At 40.6% G+C, this 22,393-nt stretch overlaps 1 protein-coding gene across 14 annotated transcripts in view; it reads right to left on the bottom strand.

The window, feature by feature from the left end:
* Positions 1–21,821, bottom strand: part of SNAP91 (synaptosome associated protein 91) — a 154,589-nt gene extending 132,768 nt beyond the window's left edge. For all 14 annotated transcript variants that reach the window (XM_081251289.1, XM_081251295.1, XM_081251297.1 and 11 more), the window contains exons 1-2: positions 21,735–21,821; positions 20,688–20,847 (exon numbers count right to left, since the gene is read on the bottom strand). In XM_081251289.1, coding sequence (XP_081107415.1) covers positions 20,688–20,817 — 130 coding nt within the window. In that variant the 5' untranslated portion in view covers positions 20,818–20,847; positions 21,735–21,821. The remainder of the gene's footprint in view (positions 1–20,687; positions 20,848–21,734) is intronic.
* Positions 21,822–22,393: the final 572 nt, after the last annotated feature.

Below are 22,393 nucleotides of genomic sequence, written 5' to 3'. Positions count from 1 at the left end.
AAGCCAACACCTAGCAGAATATACTATGGTCTTCAGTAAAATTTGTTGAACATAGCAATGATAAATGAATCTTAATACATTTTGCTCATACAAAGAATGGTTTAAAAAAATGGTAGGTTATAAGAAAAAGTATACACAAAACAAGCACTAAAAAATGGAAACTTTCAAATCACTTTGGGATAAATATTTTTAAAATCTGGTAAATATTAACCCAATTTCAGTATGATGGTATTCTCTTTACTCTGTCATCTAAGTACTCTCTTGTCATCTAAAGATCAAGAAAGAGGACCAGGGACTTCCCTGGTGGTCCAGTGGTTAAGACCCCGTGCTTCCACTGCAGGGGCACGGCACGGGTTCGATCCCGGGTCAGGGAACTAAGATCCCACATGTCACGCAGCGTGGCGCCTCCCGCCCCCACCACCAAAAAATAAAAAGACAGAAAGAAAAGAAAGAGGACCAAAAAGAATGAGGCCTCAAATGGGGGGCAGGTGCAAGAGAGAGGGGATATGGGGATGTATGTATACATATAGCCGATTCACTTTGTTATACAGCAGAAACTAACACAACACTGTAAAGCAATTATACTCCAATAAAGATGTTAAAAAATTTTTTTGAAAACGATTTTTGACATCAATCCTCAAAAAAGTATGGCTATAAATATCACATCTTTAATTTTCTATTAAACTATGTCAAATATTTGTCGTCAAACCTCCCACTTCTTCATGTCAGTTGCCTCACCTCTCTTTCTTTTCTATCTTACACATTCTGTCATTTAACTATCTTTTCTTCAGAGTATAAAATTTTATCTTAAGTGGTTTACAATCATTATCTTCATTTTTTCCTTTTACTTCCTTTCCATTTCTCATCATTTAATTTCATGTTATATGTTAAAAAACTTTTATTAATCTTAACAGCTTCTTTCTACTCCACCCTATTTTTGAACAATTCAAGTTTTCTTTGCATTCATGATGAGTATAAAAAAATACTCTCAGGTAAATTTTCTTGAACATAAGGATAAGAGGGAACATCATATATTGAAGGTTTTCCTAATGATTACGGACAGAGAACAATAACTTAACTTGAGTATTTAAACGTTTTCCAGGAAGTACTTCCTAATACTACTCTGATGAACAAATCTCTCTGTGAGGAATAAATCATACTGTGATTAAGACAAATGGAACACATTTCTGAAGTACCTCTCTTTTAGCACAGTTTTTGATGAGAACTGTGATCTCATTACTCTTCTTTTGCTGTCTAACTCAAAAGAGACTAGAACATATTTTAAGATCTCAAAGTTAGTTAGGAAGCACTTGTTGAAAGAAGGTTTGTAGGTCTAGGAAAACACAGTTCAGCTCAGTTACACATTAGTAATAAAATACTCAATTCTCTGTTAAGGCAATAGATACACTGAACAAGTTGTTTTGTTTGGTTGGTTATATCCAAACTAACTGACATACCTGAAAGGAAAGAGAAGGCTGACAGTATAAAACCTCATGTGTTTTCATAGGAATAAGTGTGGAAACAGAAATAGTGAATCTTTAGCTGAAAACAGATAAGTCTTACAACTTTGACAATTTCTGCTTTTCCATCTCATTCCCTAATACCCTTCAATTTTATCTCTTCTGCCATGCACTGTAAGAAAGATGAGATGAGCAGTATTAGTTTGGTTCCTATAGTAACTAACAGTCCAAAAATAATTATTAGATTAGAATGGGAAAGTCATTAATTTTTCTAAGAACTATCACATAATATAAAGAGAATCATTTAAACTACCATAAAACACTTTTATATAAAATAACCAAGATTTGATATACATAGTGAGTCGTACTATGGTACAGACATTGCTAACATTCCATTTCCTATCCTTTTCAACTCCAATGTTCTACTGCTGATAATTAATTCCTGGGTTTTTAAAATTAAAATTTTAATTCAAAAAATGGTACTCCTGAGTCAAGACAAATGCTTCCTCTTCTCACACTCTTAACAGAGGCCGGCCAAGTTTAGACATTTTTAGAAATATATAACAAAAAACACAAAAAAATGTTTAAAAATAAAATAGCTCATAATTATGACCTAACTACGATTTTGACAAGCTCTACATACTGTAACCTCCCTAAAGTTATAATGCACCTGATAAATTAGTTTATTAAATGTTATGAATTCCTAACCACAACTACACAGCTTACTGTTAGCTATAAGGACTAAATTCTCATATGTAAAATTTTAAACAATTCAATTATCCTGCTAATATTTTTTCAAAATGTCTTCAATACAAACAATGAACATCAGTGAATAAATAACATTATTTATTGACTACATCTTGTTATACGGTTCTACTATGTCTTGTTTACCTTTCTGTTAGTCCTAAAACTTGTCACATCCTTCAAATATAATATTATTAGTACATACAATATAAATTGAGATTCACCATGAAACTGACCTCACTTTTAAATCCGTTTTGCTATCATTTCAAAATTGTTTTCTAAATATTTAAAAAACCTTTCCTCAATTCATTAACATTCAATGCAAAACAATATATTTACTGTCTCTCCATTTCTATTCATGTGTTCAAATATAAACTAAAATAGTACAAAATGCTAACCATGAAGAATCTAGACCCAACAATAAAGTCACTCCACATTTTTCAGTCTTACCACTGCCTACATGTCTTATTAAACATTTTAGTGAGCAACGACCATTATCTTTCTTAAAGCAATAACCCTTTTACTAAAAGACTATATTTGAAAAGCTTAATATCTAAAACTGCGAAGTTTAAACCTATAGCATCAAGTCAATCTATTTCAGTAGATGATTTTAATCAAACATAAGTTACACCTGTATTTTGATAATTAGTACTAATATCTGTCGACAGAATAAAAACAAGATCATGAAAACCATACAGTGAGGGTTTAATTGCCCAATTCTCTTTTCTTATCTTCTAGGAATAAACTATCATCTCTCAAGCAGATGCCAAAGATATGCAGAGAGCAGCCGAGGCTGGGCTCTTTTTGTACATTCATTGCTGCACATCATATGTGAAAAGTTCCTAGGACGCTAAATGTTGGGGCCCACAAGGCTTATTCCTCTAATAACAATAATTTGTAGAGTCATTTAGGGTTGAAGTTTATTGTTTTTAACAAATCTATTCATTTAAATATTACCGTAACCCCATGATGCCTTGGAAAAGAGGAGATTGAGGCCCAAAAAAATGAAATGCATCTGGCCAAGATCACAGCCAGAGAGCAACAGAGCCTGGCATTACCCTAGGTCCTCTTCACAAATCACTACTCCTCCTGTACCTCCCAGCACTGCCCTAAGTCCTTAATTAACAAGTATGTTCCAATAAAGGCTTCAGTAGCAAAGCATCAAAAGACGTAACTGATGAGAGGTGAGACTGGGCTAAGGGCAGTCATTTGAAACCACCCCTCCACTTTTTTCCCCATTAGGCAGAAGACCTTCACAGGGCTTCTGCCCATCAAGCTAATTAGCTAATGAACTGCCTTCAGAGCTCACCCTGGCCTTTCCTCCCTACAACAATCATATGGTATCTTCATTGGTTTGGTTTTGTTTAGATTATTGCGACTTGTGATAACTAGAGACACAGGCAAGAGGCAAAAAACACGATACAAAGGGAAAAAAAAAAAAACCCTTAAGTCTTGCAGTTAGAACTCCTGGCTCCTCCCTTCATTAGCCGGGGGACTTCAGGTGAGTTTCCCAACCTCCCTAGGAGTCTTAACTTCACGGAGGTTTGTGAGGAAAACAGCAATTGATCCTGTACACGTGCCAGGCACAATGCTCACCCCCTTCAGCCCTAGGGGCCTCCTTTAGTTCTCTTCACTGAAATCTTACAGGAAAAGACAGACTGCTAATACATTATACATCAAACAAGTGAATCAAGAATCAACTTACATTAAAAAAGAAACCATATCCATGTAGGTAACTAAGCAGCAGCTCAAAGACAATTCTTTCGGACTAAAATTCTAATATGCTTTGCATAACTTATATTTTAAGGCAATTGGTTAATATGAGACTTGATGCCTACCTAGAGAAAGTTTAGATTTTATGCAAAAATTCAAAACATCCTTTCCCTGTCTCACAAAAGCTATAACTGTCTCTGTTGCACAAAATATAAAATCAAGAACAATAGCTTTTTGCTGTTAAATGGAGCCAGGAAGAACTTCTCCCCATGGCCTAACCACACAAATCACTCTATTACTAGCTTTTAAAGACAAGATCACTGGCAGATGAATCCCGGGCTAGGAACCAGCCAAGCTGAATGTCAATTCTGGGCGTCTAGATAAATCCAGAGAGCAGAATGCCTCAGTATCTAACATAGATAAATTACCTAGACAAGTAATAGCAAATCTGTTCCATCTTAAATGTCAACTATGATTGACAGTAGAAAACATTGTATATGTATGGCATTTTGAGACTGAATCAATGCTTTGAAGAGTACCAGCATCAATCTGCAATGTCTGCCAAGGAGGGAGGGATATGCAGTGAGTCTACTGACCAGCCATTAGTCATCCATTTCCAGAATTATCTGGCCTCACTGAAAAAAAAAATTAACAGCAACTAGCTTATTGCTAGATATGAATGACATTACTATAGCAGTCAAATCTCTGGAGATCTCAGTGGCATAAAATAAGTGTTTTTAAGATATAGGCAACAAGCCATAATCCAATTTCTTTTTCCATAGGCATGGTGGAGTCAACAATTGTGTGTTCACATCTCATTTCCTTCTACTCCTGGACTCATAGCTAGACTTCATTTCCTACCTTCTCCTATATTTTGGTGAGGCCACTGAATTCTTGTCAATGGAAAATACACAGAAATGATGTCTAGGCCTGGCCCTCAATCTTCCCCTGCAATACTCCCCTCTCTGTCTTCCTTCTTCCACCACACAGATGCACAGAATCCAGTGGAGGACTCTGAAACCCTAGGTGATGAAATCACCTAGATGGAATGAACTAATCTGTAGCAAATTGTGATGCAAGCAAGAAATAAAACTTGTATCAAGCCACTAGCTCTTGGGGTTCCCAACTAAGTAGTTCTAGTTGGACCGGTAATCACATTAGTATCATGCCACATACTCTCACCGGTCAACCAGGACCTGAGCAAAGCAAATCAAAGTTCTTCCCTAAGGAGATGAGCTTGGTGCTTTGTGACCACCTAGAGGAGTGGGATAGGGAGGGTGGGAGGTAGAAGCAAGAGAGAGGGGATATGAGGATATAAGTATGCATATGGCTGATTCACTTTGTTATACAACAGAAACTAACACACCATTGTAAAGCAATTATACTCCAATGAAGATGTTAAAAAAAGTTCTTCCCTAAGATTTTCTAAAACTTTAGCTCTAGGAAGAGAGTCCTTTTCTTTTGGTGAAGCTGTTTGCCAAAATAAGTTTGATCTATATTCTTGTGACTCACGTTCAAAACAGTGAGGATGAATATGGGTATGAAGCAGAAAGTAAAAATCTTTCCAGCCACAGACAACGTTTTGGCATATATCCTACCAAAATAAGTACTATGGGCATATACATACTTTCTAAAACAATGAAAACTGAATCATATCTCATAAACTATCTTTCCATGTCAAATATACTTGAACAAACTCATTTTTCAAGGTTGCCCAGTATCTTATTGTTGGCATACACCATCCTTTTTTAATCAAGTATTTAGGTGTATTATTTTGTATTCCTGTATGCATTGCTGCAACAAATACCTTTAAATGCATACTTTTTGTTTTGTTTTTTGTTTGTTTTTTGTGGTATGCGGGCCTCTCACTGCCGTGGCCTCTACCGTTGCGGGGCACAGGCTCCGGACGTGCAGGCTCAGCAGCCATGGCTCACAGGCCCAGCCACTCTGCGGCACGTGGGATCCTCCCGGACCGGGGCACGAACCCACGTCCCCTGCATCGGCAGGCGGACTCTCAACCACTGCGCCACCAGGGAAGCCCTTAAATGCATACTTTTCTCTATTTTTCCAATAATTTATCTGAGACCAATTTATAACAGTCAAGTTGCTGTTTTCAAGAGTTTTGACTAGTACTGCCAATCTGCCCTCCCAAAGGTTTGTACCAATTTATACTCCCACCAACTGAGTCCCCAATTCATACTCTTCTTTTTCCACCTGAGAAAGTAATGCTGAACTCAAGTGAAGAAGCATTTCTTGCTGAATTCATAGCATTACCGCATGAAATGATTAGTACAATCCACAAGAAGGACCAAAGTCAAATCTCTATTCTACCGATATATATACACACACATACAGAACAGACCCTTGACATAGTCATGTTAGTGCAGCACACTGTTCTTCAAAAAATGCAATAAATTTTTTATAACTAAAAATTAAGTGACTCCTTTGGAACCATGATGAGAACTACTCTTGTGGGAAAAAATGAACAACTAGAGAACCACAAAGCAAAGAGGAGATTCAAGTGTTAAAAACATTTGGTGCAGGGGCTTCCCTGGTGGCGCAGTGGTTGAGAGTCCGCCTGCCGATGCAGGGGACGCGGGTTCGTGACCCGGTCCGGGAGGATCCCACGTGCCGCGGAGCGGCTGGGCCCGTGAGCCGTGGCCGCTGAGCCTGCACGTCCGGAGCCTGTGCTCCGCAACGGGAGAGGCCACGGCGGTGAGAGGCCCGCGAACCGCAAAAAAAAAAAAAAGAAAAGAAAAACATTGGTGCAGCCTGTCCATTAGCACGGCTCAAATCAGTCTTCCATGGAAACTGCCATGAGTACACTCATGCTCATTCAAGGGGAGCCAAAACCAGAATCTTAAATGTTAAAATATTTAATAAAGAGACCAGAAAAACATGAACACGCTGCAACTCTGTGGTGATGGGGAGACAAAAATAACAAAACATCATTAAGCCACGGTCTAACTCAAGTGTTTAGCTAGATGATGGTTTGTAAGCTGTACAATTTGATGCTAATCAAGTTGTTAGTGAGATTATAGAAAGTTTCTTAAATATTCTATTAAGGAAGAACCAACAGGATATTTTCTTATATCTTTTTAGTATTTACCTTGAGGAAAACCTTACAAAGGATAGCAATGTGAAAGCAACTGGCTTTGGAAAGAACAGGAGAAAAGGTAACAGTCTTCACTTGGATGTTTTCTGAACCTAATTTAATAACTGTTGTGTTTTTCCTTGGCGTTAACAGACTAACAGACCAACCCAGTGGAGTATGGCATGAACGTACTTAGATATACTTAACATATATGGTGTTTTGGGGGGGGGATTATTTTCGGTATTTTGTTTTGTAGTTTTAATAGTTAGGAAGCCTGATTTGCAAAATTCTATTATTTCAGCGGTGATAGGTAAGGAATGTTACAAATTATGTTACCACAATAAGACCAAACCAAATGGCCTTAAAGTTTCTTTTAATACATAGTTTTAGAAGACTCTCAACTAAATTACACATCTGTAATCTTTATAGTCTTCACTGTCACCCACGGCACAGAGAGCATTCTCTGGTGCCAGCACCAGGACCCAAGAACCAAGCAAAAGACAACAAGAGGAGAAAGGTAAGAAAGGTTCAGGCTGGCAGGATGAGGCCTGGAACACTTATCAGGGACAGCTGCACGGCTGTCCCTGTGTCAGAAGTGCCCAGGGTTACGTGTACATTTATGGTGAATTTGAATTCAACACTATTAAAGTGTGTGTGCATGTGTGTGTATACTTAATATTTATATATATTTTACATTTCCCACATGGAGACTATTATCTGCCATAGGCACAGCCATCAGAACTAGGTGAACAAAGCAATGACCCATTAGTGCACCTGCTGAAGGCAGATAGCTAAGAAGTATTCAGTATGGTTTTTTTTTTTTTTGGCCGTGCTGCATGGCGTGTGGGATCTTAGTTCCCTGACCAGGGATCGAACCCATGCCCCCTGCAGTGGAAGTGCAGAGTCCTAACCACTGGACCGCCAGGGAAGTCCCAAGAAATATTCAGTATTAACACATATAGAATGTGTGATTTTTGCCTCTTTGGGACTCAGCTTCCTCATCTATAAAAATGAAAAAGTTGGACAACTTCTAATATCCTCTGCAGCCTAGAAGGCCCGCCAGATCTGCCACTGCCCACAACTCAGGTTTCCTCTCACAGCATTCTTAGCCTTCTTAACCTCAGTCTTCCAGCAGCCCTTAACTTCTTTCAGTTCCTAAGACGTGCCTCGCTTGCTCTAAGCCTCTTCCAAAATTAACACTGTGCGTCAGTCCTTGTCCTCCCCTCACCCAGGTTAAGTCATGATCATTCTTCAAGGCTGAGCTTAAATATCAGTTCCTCTTCAATGCATTCCCATGGATGTCTTCACCTCCCCCCGTTAAAACTTTTAGAACCACCTGTAATTAGTTTTTGCATTTTCTGTCAACAATAGTAAGTTGCAAGCTCTCTGATGCCAAGAGCTGTATGTATCTTGTTCACCATAGTACCCCTGCCTCATGGAATAATTCCTGGCATTTAGTAAACACCCAAATATTTGTTAAATGAACAAATGATGGGATTGTGCTTAATAAGCTACTAAAAGCCTCAATACTAAAAGCAATTTATAATTTCTCCAAACAGATCATTAAAAGCTAAATTAAATACGTTGATATTCACTGTTCTTTTTACAAAGGCAAGAGAATCCAAAGCTTTAGGTTAAGCTTGTCTCCTTTCCTCAGTTTTTCTAAAACCCTCAAGTTGTTAATGGTAATATCATATCACTATACACCTGGTGAATGATATCATTTCAGTGAAAATTAACAACATGTAGCTACTTCTGAAATAATGCTTTTCTTCCATAAATACCCTTACCATTCATAATGTAGGCAGTTATAAATTATAAAAGGGCTATTGAAGAACAATGCTACCCAACTGTATCCAGCTCAAAAAAACCCAAAGCAAATGCATCTGCACACACAAGATGCTGGTGAAGAATTTGCTCTGATATTAATACCCAATCATCTATCTAATCATTAGTGATATGCACCAAGAGAAGTACATATACTTTAAATCCACAACCAAAAAACTTTGCATATCCAGGCTATAATTCTCCCCAAATTAAATTTTTGTCATGTCAAAACAATGCAAGTGTGAAGAGACGTCAGGAAATGCACATTAACTATGTACATTAAGCAATTTAATGTTTTTTTGTTTGTTTTCCTTCAATATCATACTTCTATTGCTTTCATAAACTTGAGAGAAAATGGATCCATTTAAGTCCATGCCCTTCTGAAAGGTTAGTAAGCAAAAGTAAAATCTTTAAATAAAATAGTAAAATCTTTAAATAGTAAGAAAAAAAAAGGGCCTAAAATTTAGGAAAGGTGTAATAAAAAAACCACTCAGCAAATATTTACCTAAACCTGCTACCATGCTATGTTTGGTGTTAGAGATAAGGCAGCCTCACAAAACTCCAGGTCAGAGGAAGCCACCAGACCTACCACAGCTCCATGAGTGAGATGACAGGGACAGAAGCACTGGGTGCCATCAACCTACTGAAAAGGAATGAGTGAAGCGAGGTTTCAGACATGAGATTTTAAAATATATATTAAAACATAGAAGCAGCGTGTACAAAGGCCCCCAAATAATGCACAGTATAGTGAAGCTGATGAATGTCAGAGCTGCTCTGGCATGTGTGTAAAAGGGGTGTGTAAAAGGAGTGGGAGGACAGAGGATGGGAAAAACAGGCTGGATCCATTGCTAGCATATAGGTGGACTATCAAGGAAAAAAAACACCTTATAATTTAGATAAACATTACAGGCATCTTCTGCCCATTTGGCTGTACTCGTGAGGAAATAAAAGCAATCCCCAGGGCCAGAAATGAAAGAAGATGCAGAAAACCACATGGTAAACTGATACTTTAGAGAAGGCTGCCCTGAGGCCATGTGTTAGTCTGAGCAGCCAGAGGCTTAGATTTTAACAACCCTGTGGGGAATAGAAGACAAGGCGGTTGGGACTAAGCAAGATGGCTGATTGGAACTAAGACCTCCTTATAGAGCTGGGATCCTCAAAGAGTTACTCCCTTACTGAAATTAGGAGGAAAAAACCCAACAAAGCACACCTTGAAGCAAAGGAAGACCAGAGGAAAACAATTCACTCAACCTAGGTTCTTGGTAGATGTCAGGGGGAAAAAATCTCTGGGGCATTTTGTAAACATAGCTTTTCACCTTGCCCGAGCCTGTGATTCAAATTTATATTACAGACTCACATTCCTCCATCCAAGACCCTTAGAGCGATACATGTTTCAGAATTTAGGATTTCCCAGATTTTACAAAAGTAATGTGGTGCATATACCAAATACTAAGTAACCTAGTATAATGTGGACAACACACCATAATATGACAACATTTCTGTAGCTCAATATATGAACCTTCACGGTAGGTAGTACAACAGCTATATCTGATCAAGTTTTGCCACCAGATGATTTACAAAAAGAATTTCATTCTTCTGAGCTTTCTGGATTTTCAAATTATGGATAAGGATTATGGACCTGGTCTTGCACTAGATGGGAAGCTCCAAGAGCACAAATCAACTTAAGGTGCTCCCAGGATGGTAGCACTTGTGGGACCTTGCAGAAGCAAACACAAATCCTCTCTAGGTGATCCTAGGCTTTCCAGGATTCCCAAAGATGAAGTCCTAGCCAACGTGATCTCATAGTCCAAAATCATAAAACACACGAGGAAATAAACGATGACTGAGGCTTAGGCAAAAAAACAACAGCAGAAACAGAGCTTCATGTAACAGATCTATGAGATACAGAATATAAAATGAGTTGTGTTCAAAATGGTAAAGAAATAAAAGAGGAACTCAAAACTGTGGGCAAGAAATATATGTTATCCCCAAACAGGGCAATTTTGAAAAACTCCAAAAATGAAAAATATAAATGAATAAAATTAGAAACTAAGAATGAGTAAAAGCAGACAAGACACAGCTAAAGAAAGAATTAATGAACTGGAAGATAACTGAAAAACAAAGCATGCCAAACAGTAAAGAAAGTGTTAGAAACTATGAAAGGTATATTTATAGATATAAGGGTGTAATGAGAAGGTCCAGCATATACATAATCATGTTTGAAGGAGAGAAGGAAGAGAACGGGTGTAGGCAACAACCAAAGATGGAGAATTTTCCAGAACTAATGAGAGACAGGAATTCTCAAATTCTGGAAACCCATAAAGCTCCAAATAGAGTAAATAAAAAAGAAAATTACATCTAAACACACATACAGTGTAGATAGAGAAGACACAAGATTTTAAAAGCAACCACAAAAACAGAGATTACCTAAAGGCTGGTAGTCTAATAGATGACTTCTTAAGAGCAATAATGGAAGCCAAATATTATCTTTAAAGAGAAAATAACTCAATCTAAAATGTATATCCAGATAAACTATCCTTCATCAATGTGGGTAAAATAAAGATTTTTTTTAGACAAAAACAGAGTTTACTACTAAACAGCCTCACTGAAAGAGCTTCAAAAAGATATAGTTCAAGGAAATCCTAGGCATGATCAAAGAATGGTGAGCAAAGAAGGTGGATTCAGCTAAATGAACACTGCCTGTATGAAGTACTAATGTCTGGCTTTGGGGGTTAAAACAATGGTGGACTAAATCCCTGGACAATAATAGCATATAAGTAAAAAGTGGGTGACTAGAATTCAAAATGTCTAAATTTCGTCTCTTGTTGCAGTGACGCGAGTGGGAGCACTAGGACCGCAGGCTTGGAGTGGAACTTCTAAGATTGTTTTCAGAAAATGGCAGACAAGCTGGACATGAGAGAAATCGTGAGCTTTGATAAGGCCAAGCTGAAGAAAACAGAGATGCAGGAGAACACCCTGCAAGCCAAGTGAGATTTTCTAAGAACTTGGGAGGATTCTCCGCCTCCATCATCTTGGAGACCCTAGTCGTGATGTGGAGGAAGAGCCACCTGCAAGATGGACACGAGCAACAAGCTGCACCGTGAACCAGGGCACTCTGTGCCGATGCCACCAGCCTGTGGCTCTCTGAGGGGATCCTCTAATAGGACTGCCAAATTCTCTGGTTTGCTCTGGGATATTATAGAAAATTGTTTGTATGATTAATGACAATAAAATACACTTCATGGCAAAAAAAAAGTTTCTAAATTTCTTTTCTTTGGTAGGAATAAAAAGAGATACAGATCGACTTGAGACTTTAAGAATGCATACTAAATTTTGAAGGGCAATCACTAAAAGAACTAAAATAGTATATATAGCTTCCAAACTAAAGAAGGGGAAAGTTAGAATTAAAGTAAAACCTGAAGCAATTGAAAGGAGACAAAAAACAAGCACAGTAAGGGCAAATTAGTAAGGATCATGCATCAGTTGTTATAGTGGTGGGAGTAGCAGTAATGGTACTAGTCGTGGCAACAACAGTAACTGTACTAGTTATGGTTAACTACAGTAGTGGTAGTAATAACTGATGTTCATTGCAGGTGTGTGTGTCAAGCTCTGGACTGGGTTTCTTACATGTACTCTCTCTCTTACTCCTCAACAAATATGAGGTAGGTACCATTACTAATCATTTTACAGATAAGGCTTATTACTGATCAAAACCAGGCAGAAGACAGCTAAAGAAAGAGAGGTCAGAGAGTTTTAAAAGAATTGATCACTCACTGAATTTGAGAGAGGAGGGAAAACCCTCAGGTCAGTGGCCTGGGCAACTGGGTGGGCAATACCTGGCACCTCACAAAGCTTCTAATATTTCATGCATGAATTAAGCCAAAGACACAGAATATCCAAAGTAAGCTAGAGCTGTGCTTGTTTTCTTTGGAATCGTGAGTGTCTGTTTCAAGAAGCATGGCTGTGAAAGAAAAGCAAGGGATGACAGGTTGGTTGCTAGAAGAAGTCATAGAGTCCAAGGAGAGCTGTGTGTAGGAGGTTTTGTTTGCTTGTTTTCAATGGAGATACTCGAAAATTTCAAAAGAGAGCTAGAGAGAGAGGTTAAAGATACGGATGACAGAATAACTGATGCAGAAAGGAGGAGAGTTATATCTTAAAATAAAAGTGCTAACCCTAGGAGAATAATCAAATGATCAGGCCACAAAGCAAAACCACAGAAAGCAAAGATCTAGCTTCTCTCTCCTGGGTAGCCAGGAATGGCACATCACAAAATCTTTTAGAAGACACTAGACCCTTCTTAAAGATGCATAATAGAGAAACCTTATGTACACATGGGAGGGCAGGGAGGGGGGACAGGGGGATCCTCACACACTTGGGACAAATGAAGAGAGAGCAGGAAAACAGCTAGAGAAGGGCTGTGGGCTTCAGGGTACAATTCTCGCTCTGGTTTGTGCTTTCACCCAACTGCTCCAAGGAAGACACCATCATTTTGCACTTATAGGTCACCATGCAATTGACAATGAGTATGCCATTCAACTATTCTCCCCTTTGTGAGGAACAAAAGATAAACTTCCATGTCACGTAAACACCTAAGAAAAAACAGATAGTCAACATGTCCCTTACAAGCAAACAATATATTCCTCTGTAAAGAGAAAGGATTTTTACAAAGTGAAACTGAAGAATAAATATTTTTAATGGCAAGAAATGTGGCTTTTCAAATTATTTAAGTGCACTAAGATTATACTGAAGGTTCTCTCAGGAGTTGCTGGCTCAGGAGTTGAGTCACCTAAAATACAACTCAAGCATCCTCGGCCCTCAGGGAACAGGGTTATATGCCACTTCTGACCTTCTTTACCAAGTTACTGAAACCAAGATAAGCTCCAAAGAACACCCTATCCCAGTATCAATCAATTTGAAGAGAAGAGGTAAGATATTTCAAGGATATTTACTTGTGAAAAACTAAGGGAAAGATCCATGGCAACTAAGTGCACAGATTAAATTTCAAATAAGACTTCAGGAGCCATTTGTTAAACATTAAAACTAATATGGCAATGTACGAAAAATCTAGATTTTAATCTAAAATGCATCAAGCTAATATTGCAATTAAGATATGAATTTACCTACTACGTCCATAGTTTTACATCTTTTTCCACGTGTACAATCTTTTAAATCACTAGAGTAACTTCTAAAAAAATTGATTTGAGTTACCAATTTTATACTGCTTCTAAGAAAGTACCCACTAACAACACTGATCTCAAATGGGAAAAAAAAAATCTAAAGTGACCCAAAGATATACCTAAGACTCCTTGTCACTCTTCTTTTCCTGATCCTGTCATAACCCCTAAACTTCACAAGATCTCTTTTCTCCCCTCCTGGGAAGCTGAACATCACCTGAGAATGTCACAGGACCACACAGATTGGACCCCTTCAGATTTAAGGTATAAAGGATACTCAGCTTGAATGTTTTTCAGAAGTCTATTTCCCTCATCTCTTCTTGACTACCTAAAAAATAACACAGACTGTTCTAAACCATCTCCACATGGGCTGAGGCTTCCGGTGAAATCAAGGTGGAGGAACAGAGTATGCCTCGGCATAGAAAATTAAAGGGTTTCTTTAGACAATAACAAATGGTTAAATGAGAACTGGAATCAAAGTAAAATATATTTACAGCAAGTTAGTACACTTCTCATATTGAGCGTTACCCTAGTGTTCAGTAATCTTTTATACACTGTTCCAACTTAATTTTACTCAATTAACTAAGCTTACATTTTTGATACTAGCATTACAGAAAGCTCTATAAGTTATCACAAAGATAGATATGGTATCAACTGAATCAGTGTGCAAATAGCACTTCTATAAATTGAAATATATTTTATATACTGTATCCTAAAGGAGCTTATGTAAAGCAAATAAATTTTTAGGTTTAAATTTTCATTCTATGTTTACTCAGAAAATTTCTTATTAGCAGATATTTTATAAATAAAGTAAAAGCAGTAGGAATTTTGTGGTCATTTGCCAATATTTGTCTCTAATCAAAACATAGTCTTTTATCTCCCATTCCCTTTACCAGATGTTCTTATAAGAAATACAATCTTGGACTTCCCTGGTGGCGCAGTGGTTAAGAATCTGCCTGCCAATGCAGGGGACACGGTTTCGAGCCCTGGTCTGGGAAGATCCCACATGCCATGGAGCAACTAAGCCCGCGTGCCACAACTACTGAGCTTGCACGCCTAGAGCCGGCAAACCACAACTACTGAAGCCCACGTGCCACAACTACTGAAGCCCGGCATGCCTAGAGCCCATGCTCCGCAACAGGACAAGCCACTGCAATGAGAAGCCCGTGCACCGCAACGAAGAGTAGCCCCACTTGCTGCAACTAGAGAAAGCCCGCAAGCATCAACGAAGACCCAACACAGCCAAAAATAAATAAATAAATAAATGTATTTTTTAAAAAGTATCCAATAAAGATAGTCTGATTTTAAACAAAAGAAATACAATCTTATTTTTTCTTAATTTGGGAGGAAAGGAATCATTTATAAAATGCCAATATCTCTCAAACATAAGATTCAGAACTTGAATTACTTGCTTATTATGTAGGGTAAGCTCATTATTAAAAACTCACAAGAGGTTTAGAATGGAAAAAAGTAGGATTACTGATAAGCAATTTGGTTTTTCATAAGGTTTGGTTTGACGTTGACAGTAATGTCTAAGTTTGGAATTTTGACAATCTTAAATAGGGTATTTTAAAAGTATAGCATACACAGAAACTGTTCATAAGAGCAATTAACCAAAATGAATCTTATACAAGGGCTATAAAACTTCCCAAATTCTCCCTGCAGGTATTACTCTGGGCCAACTCCATTTTGTTGTTCTTTAACCTTGACGCAGCACTTGGGAAAGCACTGGGTGCCCTACTGGATCCTGTTACTTTATTATTTGTCTTGGGCAATCCCTTAGGCCATCAATTACAAAACAGAAAAGGAAAAACAACGGAAATGTAAAACAGTTTACATTTTGTAATGTAACGCAATCAAGAAGGTAAATGCTTGACAAGTCTGGATGTTTCATGTGCTATCAAATAGGTACACAATGTTAAAGGGAAAGGAAGTGAGGATGTACAGATGGATCCAGAAAAACTAATGTTAAACTAACACTGGTTAGGTGTTTAATTTTCATGTGCAAAGGGCAATCTTATTATAGTACAGAATAAAAGCTTTACATAATCCAAAAGTACCTTAAAATATATAATCTTTATTTAAATTATTAAGGTTAATCATAGCCCTTAAATTTCATCTATAACTGCTGATTATGGTCAAGCTTTTCTGAATACATTTTTTTCCTCCAAGAAACATACTATGAGTGAAAAGAAGAACAAAATATATGAGAATATATGTCTAGAGTTTGCTTATCTCTCTACCTTCTTACTATATGTAATTCTGCCTCCAGATGTTAACAAATCATTCCTTCAAATGTATAAATCATATATCATAAGCATCATTTTATAAATTACCATAGTTAACAATAATTTTTGTGGCCTATCAACCCAAAGAGAGAAAAATCATCTTCTGAACCAGTACTTTAAATAATATTAAGTACATATTTCATAAAGATTCTGAGCCCATTCAATTAACCCAGTGTCTTTAAAAAAAGAAAATCACAGAGCCATAAACTCTATTCTTACAACCTTCTAATATGAACTCCAAACTACAAAGTTATATACAAATCAAACTAATTAAAACTTTTTTGGTTTCATTTGCACAGCAAAGGAAACCATAAACAAGATGAAAAGACAACCCTCAGAATGGGAGAAAATATTTGCAAACGAAGCAACTGACAAAGGATTAATCTCCAAAATTTACAAGCAGCTCATGCAGCTCAAGATAAAAAAAACAAACAATCCAATCCAAAAATGGGCAGAAGACCTAAACAGACATTTCTCCAAAGAAGATAGATATACAGATTGCCAACAATGAAAATGATGGTCAACACCACTAATCATTAGAGAAATGCAAATCAAAACCACAATGAGGTATCACCTCACACCAGTCAGAATGGCCATCATTAAAAAATCTACAAACAATAAATGCTGGAGAGGGTGTGGAGAAAAGGGAACTCTCTTGCACTCTTGGTGAGAATGTAAATTGATACAGCCACTATGGAGAACGGTATGGAGGTTCCTTAAAAAACTAATAATAGAACTACCATATGACCCAGCAATCCCACTACTGGACATATACCCTGAGAAAACTATAGTTCAAAAAGAGACTTGCACCACAATGTTCATTGCAGCACTGTTTACAATAGCCAGGACATGGAAGCAACCTAAGTGTCCATTGACAGATGAATGGATAAAGAAGATGTGGCACATATATATGATGGAATATTACTCAGCCATAAAAAGAAACAAAATTGAGTTATTTGTAGTGAGGTGGATGGACCTAGAGTCTGTCATACAGAGTGAAGTAAGTCAGAAAGAGGAAAACAAATACCATATGCTAACACATATATATGGAATCTAAAAAAAAATGGTTCTGATGAACCTAGGGGCAGGACAGAAATAAAGACGCAGACGTAGAGAATGGACTTGAGGACACAGGGAGGGGGAAGGGTTAGTTGGGTTCAAGTGAGAAAGTAGCACTGACATCTATACACGACCAAGTCTAAAATAGAGAGCTAGTGGGAAGCAGCACAGGGAGATCAGCTCAGTGCCTTGTGACCACCTAGAGGGGTGGGATAGGGAGGGTGGGAGGGAGACGCAAGAGCGAGAAGAAATGGGGATATATGTATAGCTGATTCACTTTGTTATACAGCAGAAACTAACACACCATTGTAAAGTAATTATACTCCAACAAATATGTGAAAAAAAAGACCTATATACCAGCTAAAAAACAGGAAGCTCTTCATTATGAATACTGAAAATAAACTTACAAGAGAAATTAAAAAAAACAAAACAAAACTTTTTTGGTTTCAAATCCCCAACTCTACATTTTGCACTCTTTTCCTCCTAACTAGTATTTAATATTTTCAAAACTAAATAAACTTAAGATTATTTCAGTGCCTGTGAAACTTAGTTATATGTTTGCATGTTTTAATAACTGGTGTAACTCACTTTTAAAACTGGTGTGTTATTGGAACACCTGTGAATAAATTACTAAGGTAGTCTACTGCTATTTAAAGGAACATTACAAAGAATTCTGTGCAAAGATCCCCTCTTGCAGTACATATACATACAACATTATTTATATGTTCAGACTTTCCATATCATGTTTTCTTAAAATAGGACATATCAGTAACTTGATACCTATCTTTCCAAATTCTACCCTAAGGTTGGCTTTAAGTGAAGATAATTTATGAAGACTTTTTTTTTTTCTTTCTTTGTTTTTGCGGTACACGGGCCTCTCACTGTTGTGGCCTCTCCCGTTGCAGAGCACAGGCTCCGGACGCGCAGGCTCAGCGGCCATGGCTCACGGGCCCAGCCGCTCCGCGGCTTGTGGGATCTTCCCGGCCCGGGGCACGAACCCGTGTCCCCTGCATTGGCAGGCAGACTCTCAACCACTGCGCCACAAGGGAAGCCCGAAGATAATTTATTTTATGTCTTACTGGAAAAGTAAAATGTTAAAAAGAAAGACCAATACTCCTCAGTGCTTGGTTTTTGCTCATTTTTTAAAGGACAGAATTAACATTTTTGCACACATATCATAGAAATTACAATAAGTGTGTGGGGCTGTGATGCTCAATTTCACACAAAGCCATACAAACAGGATGGGTATTTTGAAGATTAGACCATTCAGGCTCATTTGATTCCCTTTTTCCCCCCTGTCAATAGATAATATTACTAAATAAACCACACATGGCAGTTAAGTGCAGGGGTTAAAAGGTATGAAAGTTAATTACCTTCCCCGAAACTTTTAAGTGATGATAAATTAATAATGTAAAGCTCAGTGCCCAGCATATAGTAACTGCTCAATAAATGTTTAGCTCTTATGATTGTCCATGTTCTTAACTCAATACCAGTTCCTACTTCCGCTGCTTTCCTTAAATAAGGAATCTTCCCCCTGTGTTCCACGTCTTCAGAATCACTCCACTCACTAACATATGCTGGAGATACTGAAAAACCTCCCACCTGGAAAATTTATAAAAGACTTTTCAAGATCTAAAGATTAAGGTGACTATCTAGATATGGAAAAGTCAGTCTTCATCTGAATCACGTTTAATGAAATGCTCAAACCTGTAAGTGTTCTCTGAAATGTATCAATATATTGATCAATCATTTTCAAATCATTGAGCAAATCCATAACCGATAGCTTTTTTATTATGAGGATTTGCTACACCTACACCTACCTTTAAAACATGAATCATCCTTCCAGAGTTGGGGAAACTGATCAAAGATGGCTAAATGATTCAGCACGCTGCAGCAAAACGAGCTGGTCATGAATTTATAATTTCCACTTCCAGGTCCCTGGCCACCTCTCTCACCCTGTACTGCATGTATAACACACGATACCATAATCAACACATTTTGTTGAAAATTCCCTCAGGAAAAGAGTAATGGTGTTTCCCCCTCAGGCAAGCTTCTAGTAGCAAAATTATTCAACTTTATGAGATAACAGGTTCGCAAGGCTGGAGAACCCTACAATATCCAGCTGTAAGCTGCATCAAGCTTTGCTTAAACAGGTAACAGGACCAGAGTCAATTCTAACAGTGGTGCCATTTTCTCAGCTGCACAAGGCAGACACTGGGGAAGGACTCAAGCATAAGAAAACCAGAAAATGGGCAAAGGAAGCCAGATGGGAAATGGGTATGGCTAGACTTGCCTGTGTCTTTCATGCCAGCACTGACCTTTACCAATGAACACCATAGCAGGACAGATCCTAAGCAGGTCCCAAAAGACTGAACAGCAACTACAGAATATATTCTGATGTAGCCTTACTTATAAGGAGCCTCACTACTCAAAGCAGGTGAAAGCCTTTTTCTAAGTGTCCCCATTTGCCCTTAAATAACTAAACATTTACTATGTTAATCAAATGAAATATTCACTTCAGAAATATATAGATTCCAAATTAGATTAAAGCCTTTTCCCATAAAAAAAAACAATACTTTAAAAAAATTATAAGTTGAATGTTTTCATCTAAAATTGCACCATCTCTAAGGCTGGGAAAGCACATCCATTTTGTGTCCACTGCATGGTCATTCTGCCCAGCAGTTCCTGAGAATGGGACAAAGAAGTGTGCCGGGATGGGTAAAATGAACTCTCCATTATCTATGATGTGCAATTTCCTCATTCAAGAGCTTGAATTTATTTCAGTTTGGTGTGGTGACATACAACACACACTCAAGCACCAAATCTCAGCAGTAGCACCGACAAAGATGACACTTTTAAAACTACCCAAAATGTATTTAGGAAACAACTAGGGTGATAAATTTGACCTTCCATGAATCCATTTTTGGGGGTTACTGTTGTTACTGTGTAACCCCTGATTTCCTCTAACGTGGACTGGAAAAGGGGGGGTAGAGAAAGGGGGGGAAATGAGGTGAAAAGCGCCTAACCCTGAATTTACAACACGGTATCTTAAATTATTAATCTATCTATCTACCTATATATATATATAATCTTTTTTTTTTCCTCCAGCAAAACCTTGGAGGTCAACAGGAGAAAAAAATGGCTCAAAGACAAGGTTTCAGGGCCGACCCAAGGCGACACCTCCACGGTGGGAGATTTCGAGGTCAGGGGCAGTCCCACTGGTAGGTCGGAAGGCTGCAGCATTATCGACCGAGAGCCCAGGCCGCGCCGCCCGTATCCACGGCGCCTCGGCCGTGCGCATGTCCCACTTATATAAAGAGATGCTTACAGTCCAGGTGCTTCTTCTTGGGGCCCATCACTTCATGAGTGGTGGCTTTGCACACCGCTCTGGCTACAGCGGAGCCTGTCACGCTGTACTGAGCGGCGGCGATCCGATCCGTGAGCGTTTGGCCCGACATCTTCTCCGGCCGCGTCTACCGCCTTCTCTTCTGCGGGAAAAAGGGGGAGATGGTCCTGCTTTAAGCCGCAGACCCGACCCTCCGAGCATCCAGGCCTTGCCTCCTCCAGCCGCAGGGTGGCTCTCTTCTCCGTCCCCGCCCTGGTACCACCTTCCCGGAGCCAGCACCGCGCTAAGCCCCACTCGAACGACGCGGTCTAGGAGATCTTGAGCGAGACTAGCGCGAGTCCGGTGCCAGCATCGCGACAATGTCCCCGACCGACCCCCCCCACTCCCCTCCCCCCGGACGCTGCCCGCCTCACCCTTCCGCGCGCCGCCCCCCCCCTCCCCCGTCCATCAGCACTTCCCCTGCAAGCTATCTCGGGTGCCAGACCAGCTCCCGCGTGCGTCGGGGTTATGCCCTGGGCGCCGCGCCCGCCGTGTGCCCACCTCTCGCCTCCCAGCCGCAGCGTCTCCTCCTAGCAGCCCGCAGGCTTCGGAAAATGGATCGTATACCCAAGCCCTGGCCGCCTCCCTCCTCCTCTTCTCGCTGCTGCAGCAACCGGTTCGTCCTCCCTCGGTCGCGGCAGAGATTATCCTAGTGTTGCGCCATATTACGCGCCCGCCTCCCCTTCCTTCCTCGCCGCGGTCTCCAAAGCCCCGCCGAGGCCCTCCGCCCGGACCCCCTCCCTTCGCCCCCAAATCGCCGCCGCAGGGGCCGCCCCAGGGCTCCGCGGAGGCGCCGGAGTCTCGCAGCGCCTCGCCCTTCCTGACAGCGGAGCAGAGACGGGCTGACAGCCCAGCCCCCCGCCCGCCCTTCAGCGCGCCGCGGAGCTGTCACCCGGCCGCTGCCCTTCTCCGCGCCCTAGGATTATCCTCTCCGGATCCCCGCGCGGCCCAAGCACGGGGAGGGGGCCGAGAGTGGGCGGCGGTACTCACCGAGCCCCAGGAGCGGCGCCGCCAGCCGCAGGATGAGCGGAGCCCGGGCCGCCGAGGGAAGTCGCGTCGGGTGGGTGTGAGCGGCTGCGAGCGGACCCGGTGTCCGCTGCGCGCCGCCTCCGGCCCTGGCCCGGCCCCCGCCCTCAGCTCCGCGGTCCCTGCGCCCGCCGCCCGTGGCCCCAGGAGCCAGCTGCACCCGCCCGCCGCCGTGTCTCTCCAGCCCTCCGCGCTGCGTCTCCATCCCCGCCCCCACCTCAGCTGTGGCTGCTCCGACGAGTCAGGTGACGGCGGCGGACAAACCCGGGCGAGCTCTCCACGCAGCGCCTCGCGGCCCCCTCCCAGCTACTCACACACGCCGCCCCCCGGGACCGCGAGACTACTGGCAAGGGGGCGCCGCGCGCGAGCATCCCCAGCAGGCGCGAGGAGAGGAGGCGGGGAGGCGAGGAGGGCGACACTCACCCAGCCAGCCACCCTCCGCCAGGCGCCCAGCTGCCTCTCGGCTCGCGGGACCCGCACCCAGCACGCACTGCGTGCGCGCGCACCACGCACACCTGCCGGCCGACTGCGGGATGCGCCGGGGGCGCCGGGGGCGTTGGCGCAGATGGGCAAGTGGGCTCCTGGAGTTCAGCGCTGTGAAGGCCGCGACTGGGTCGTCGTCC

The sequence above is a fragment of the Mesoplodon bidens genome (genome assembly GCF_964165515.1).
Source record: "Mesoplodon bidens genome assembly, chromosome: 12".
Lineage (NCBI taxonomy): Eukaryota > Metazoa > Chordata > Mammalia > Artiodactyla > Ziphiidae > Mesoplodon > Mesoplodon bidens.
The sequence above is the reverse complement of the archived record's forward strand: the minus strand, read 5'-3'. Positions and strand labels throughout refer to the sequence as shown.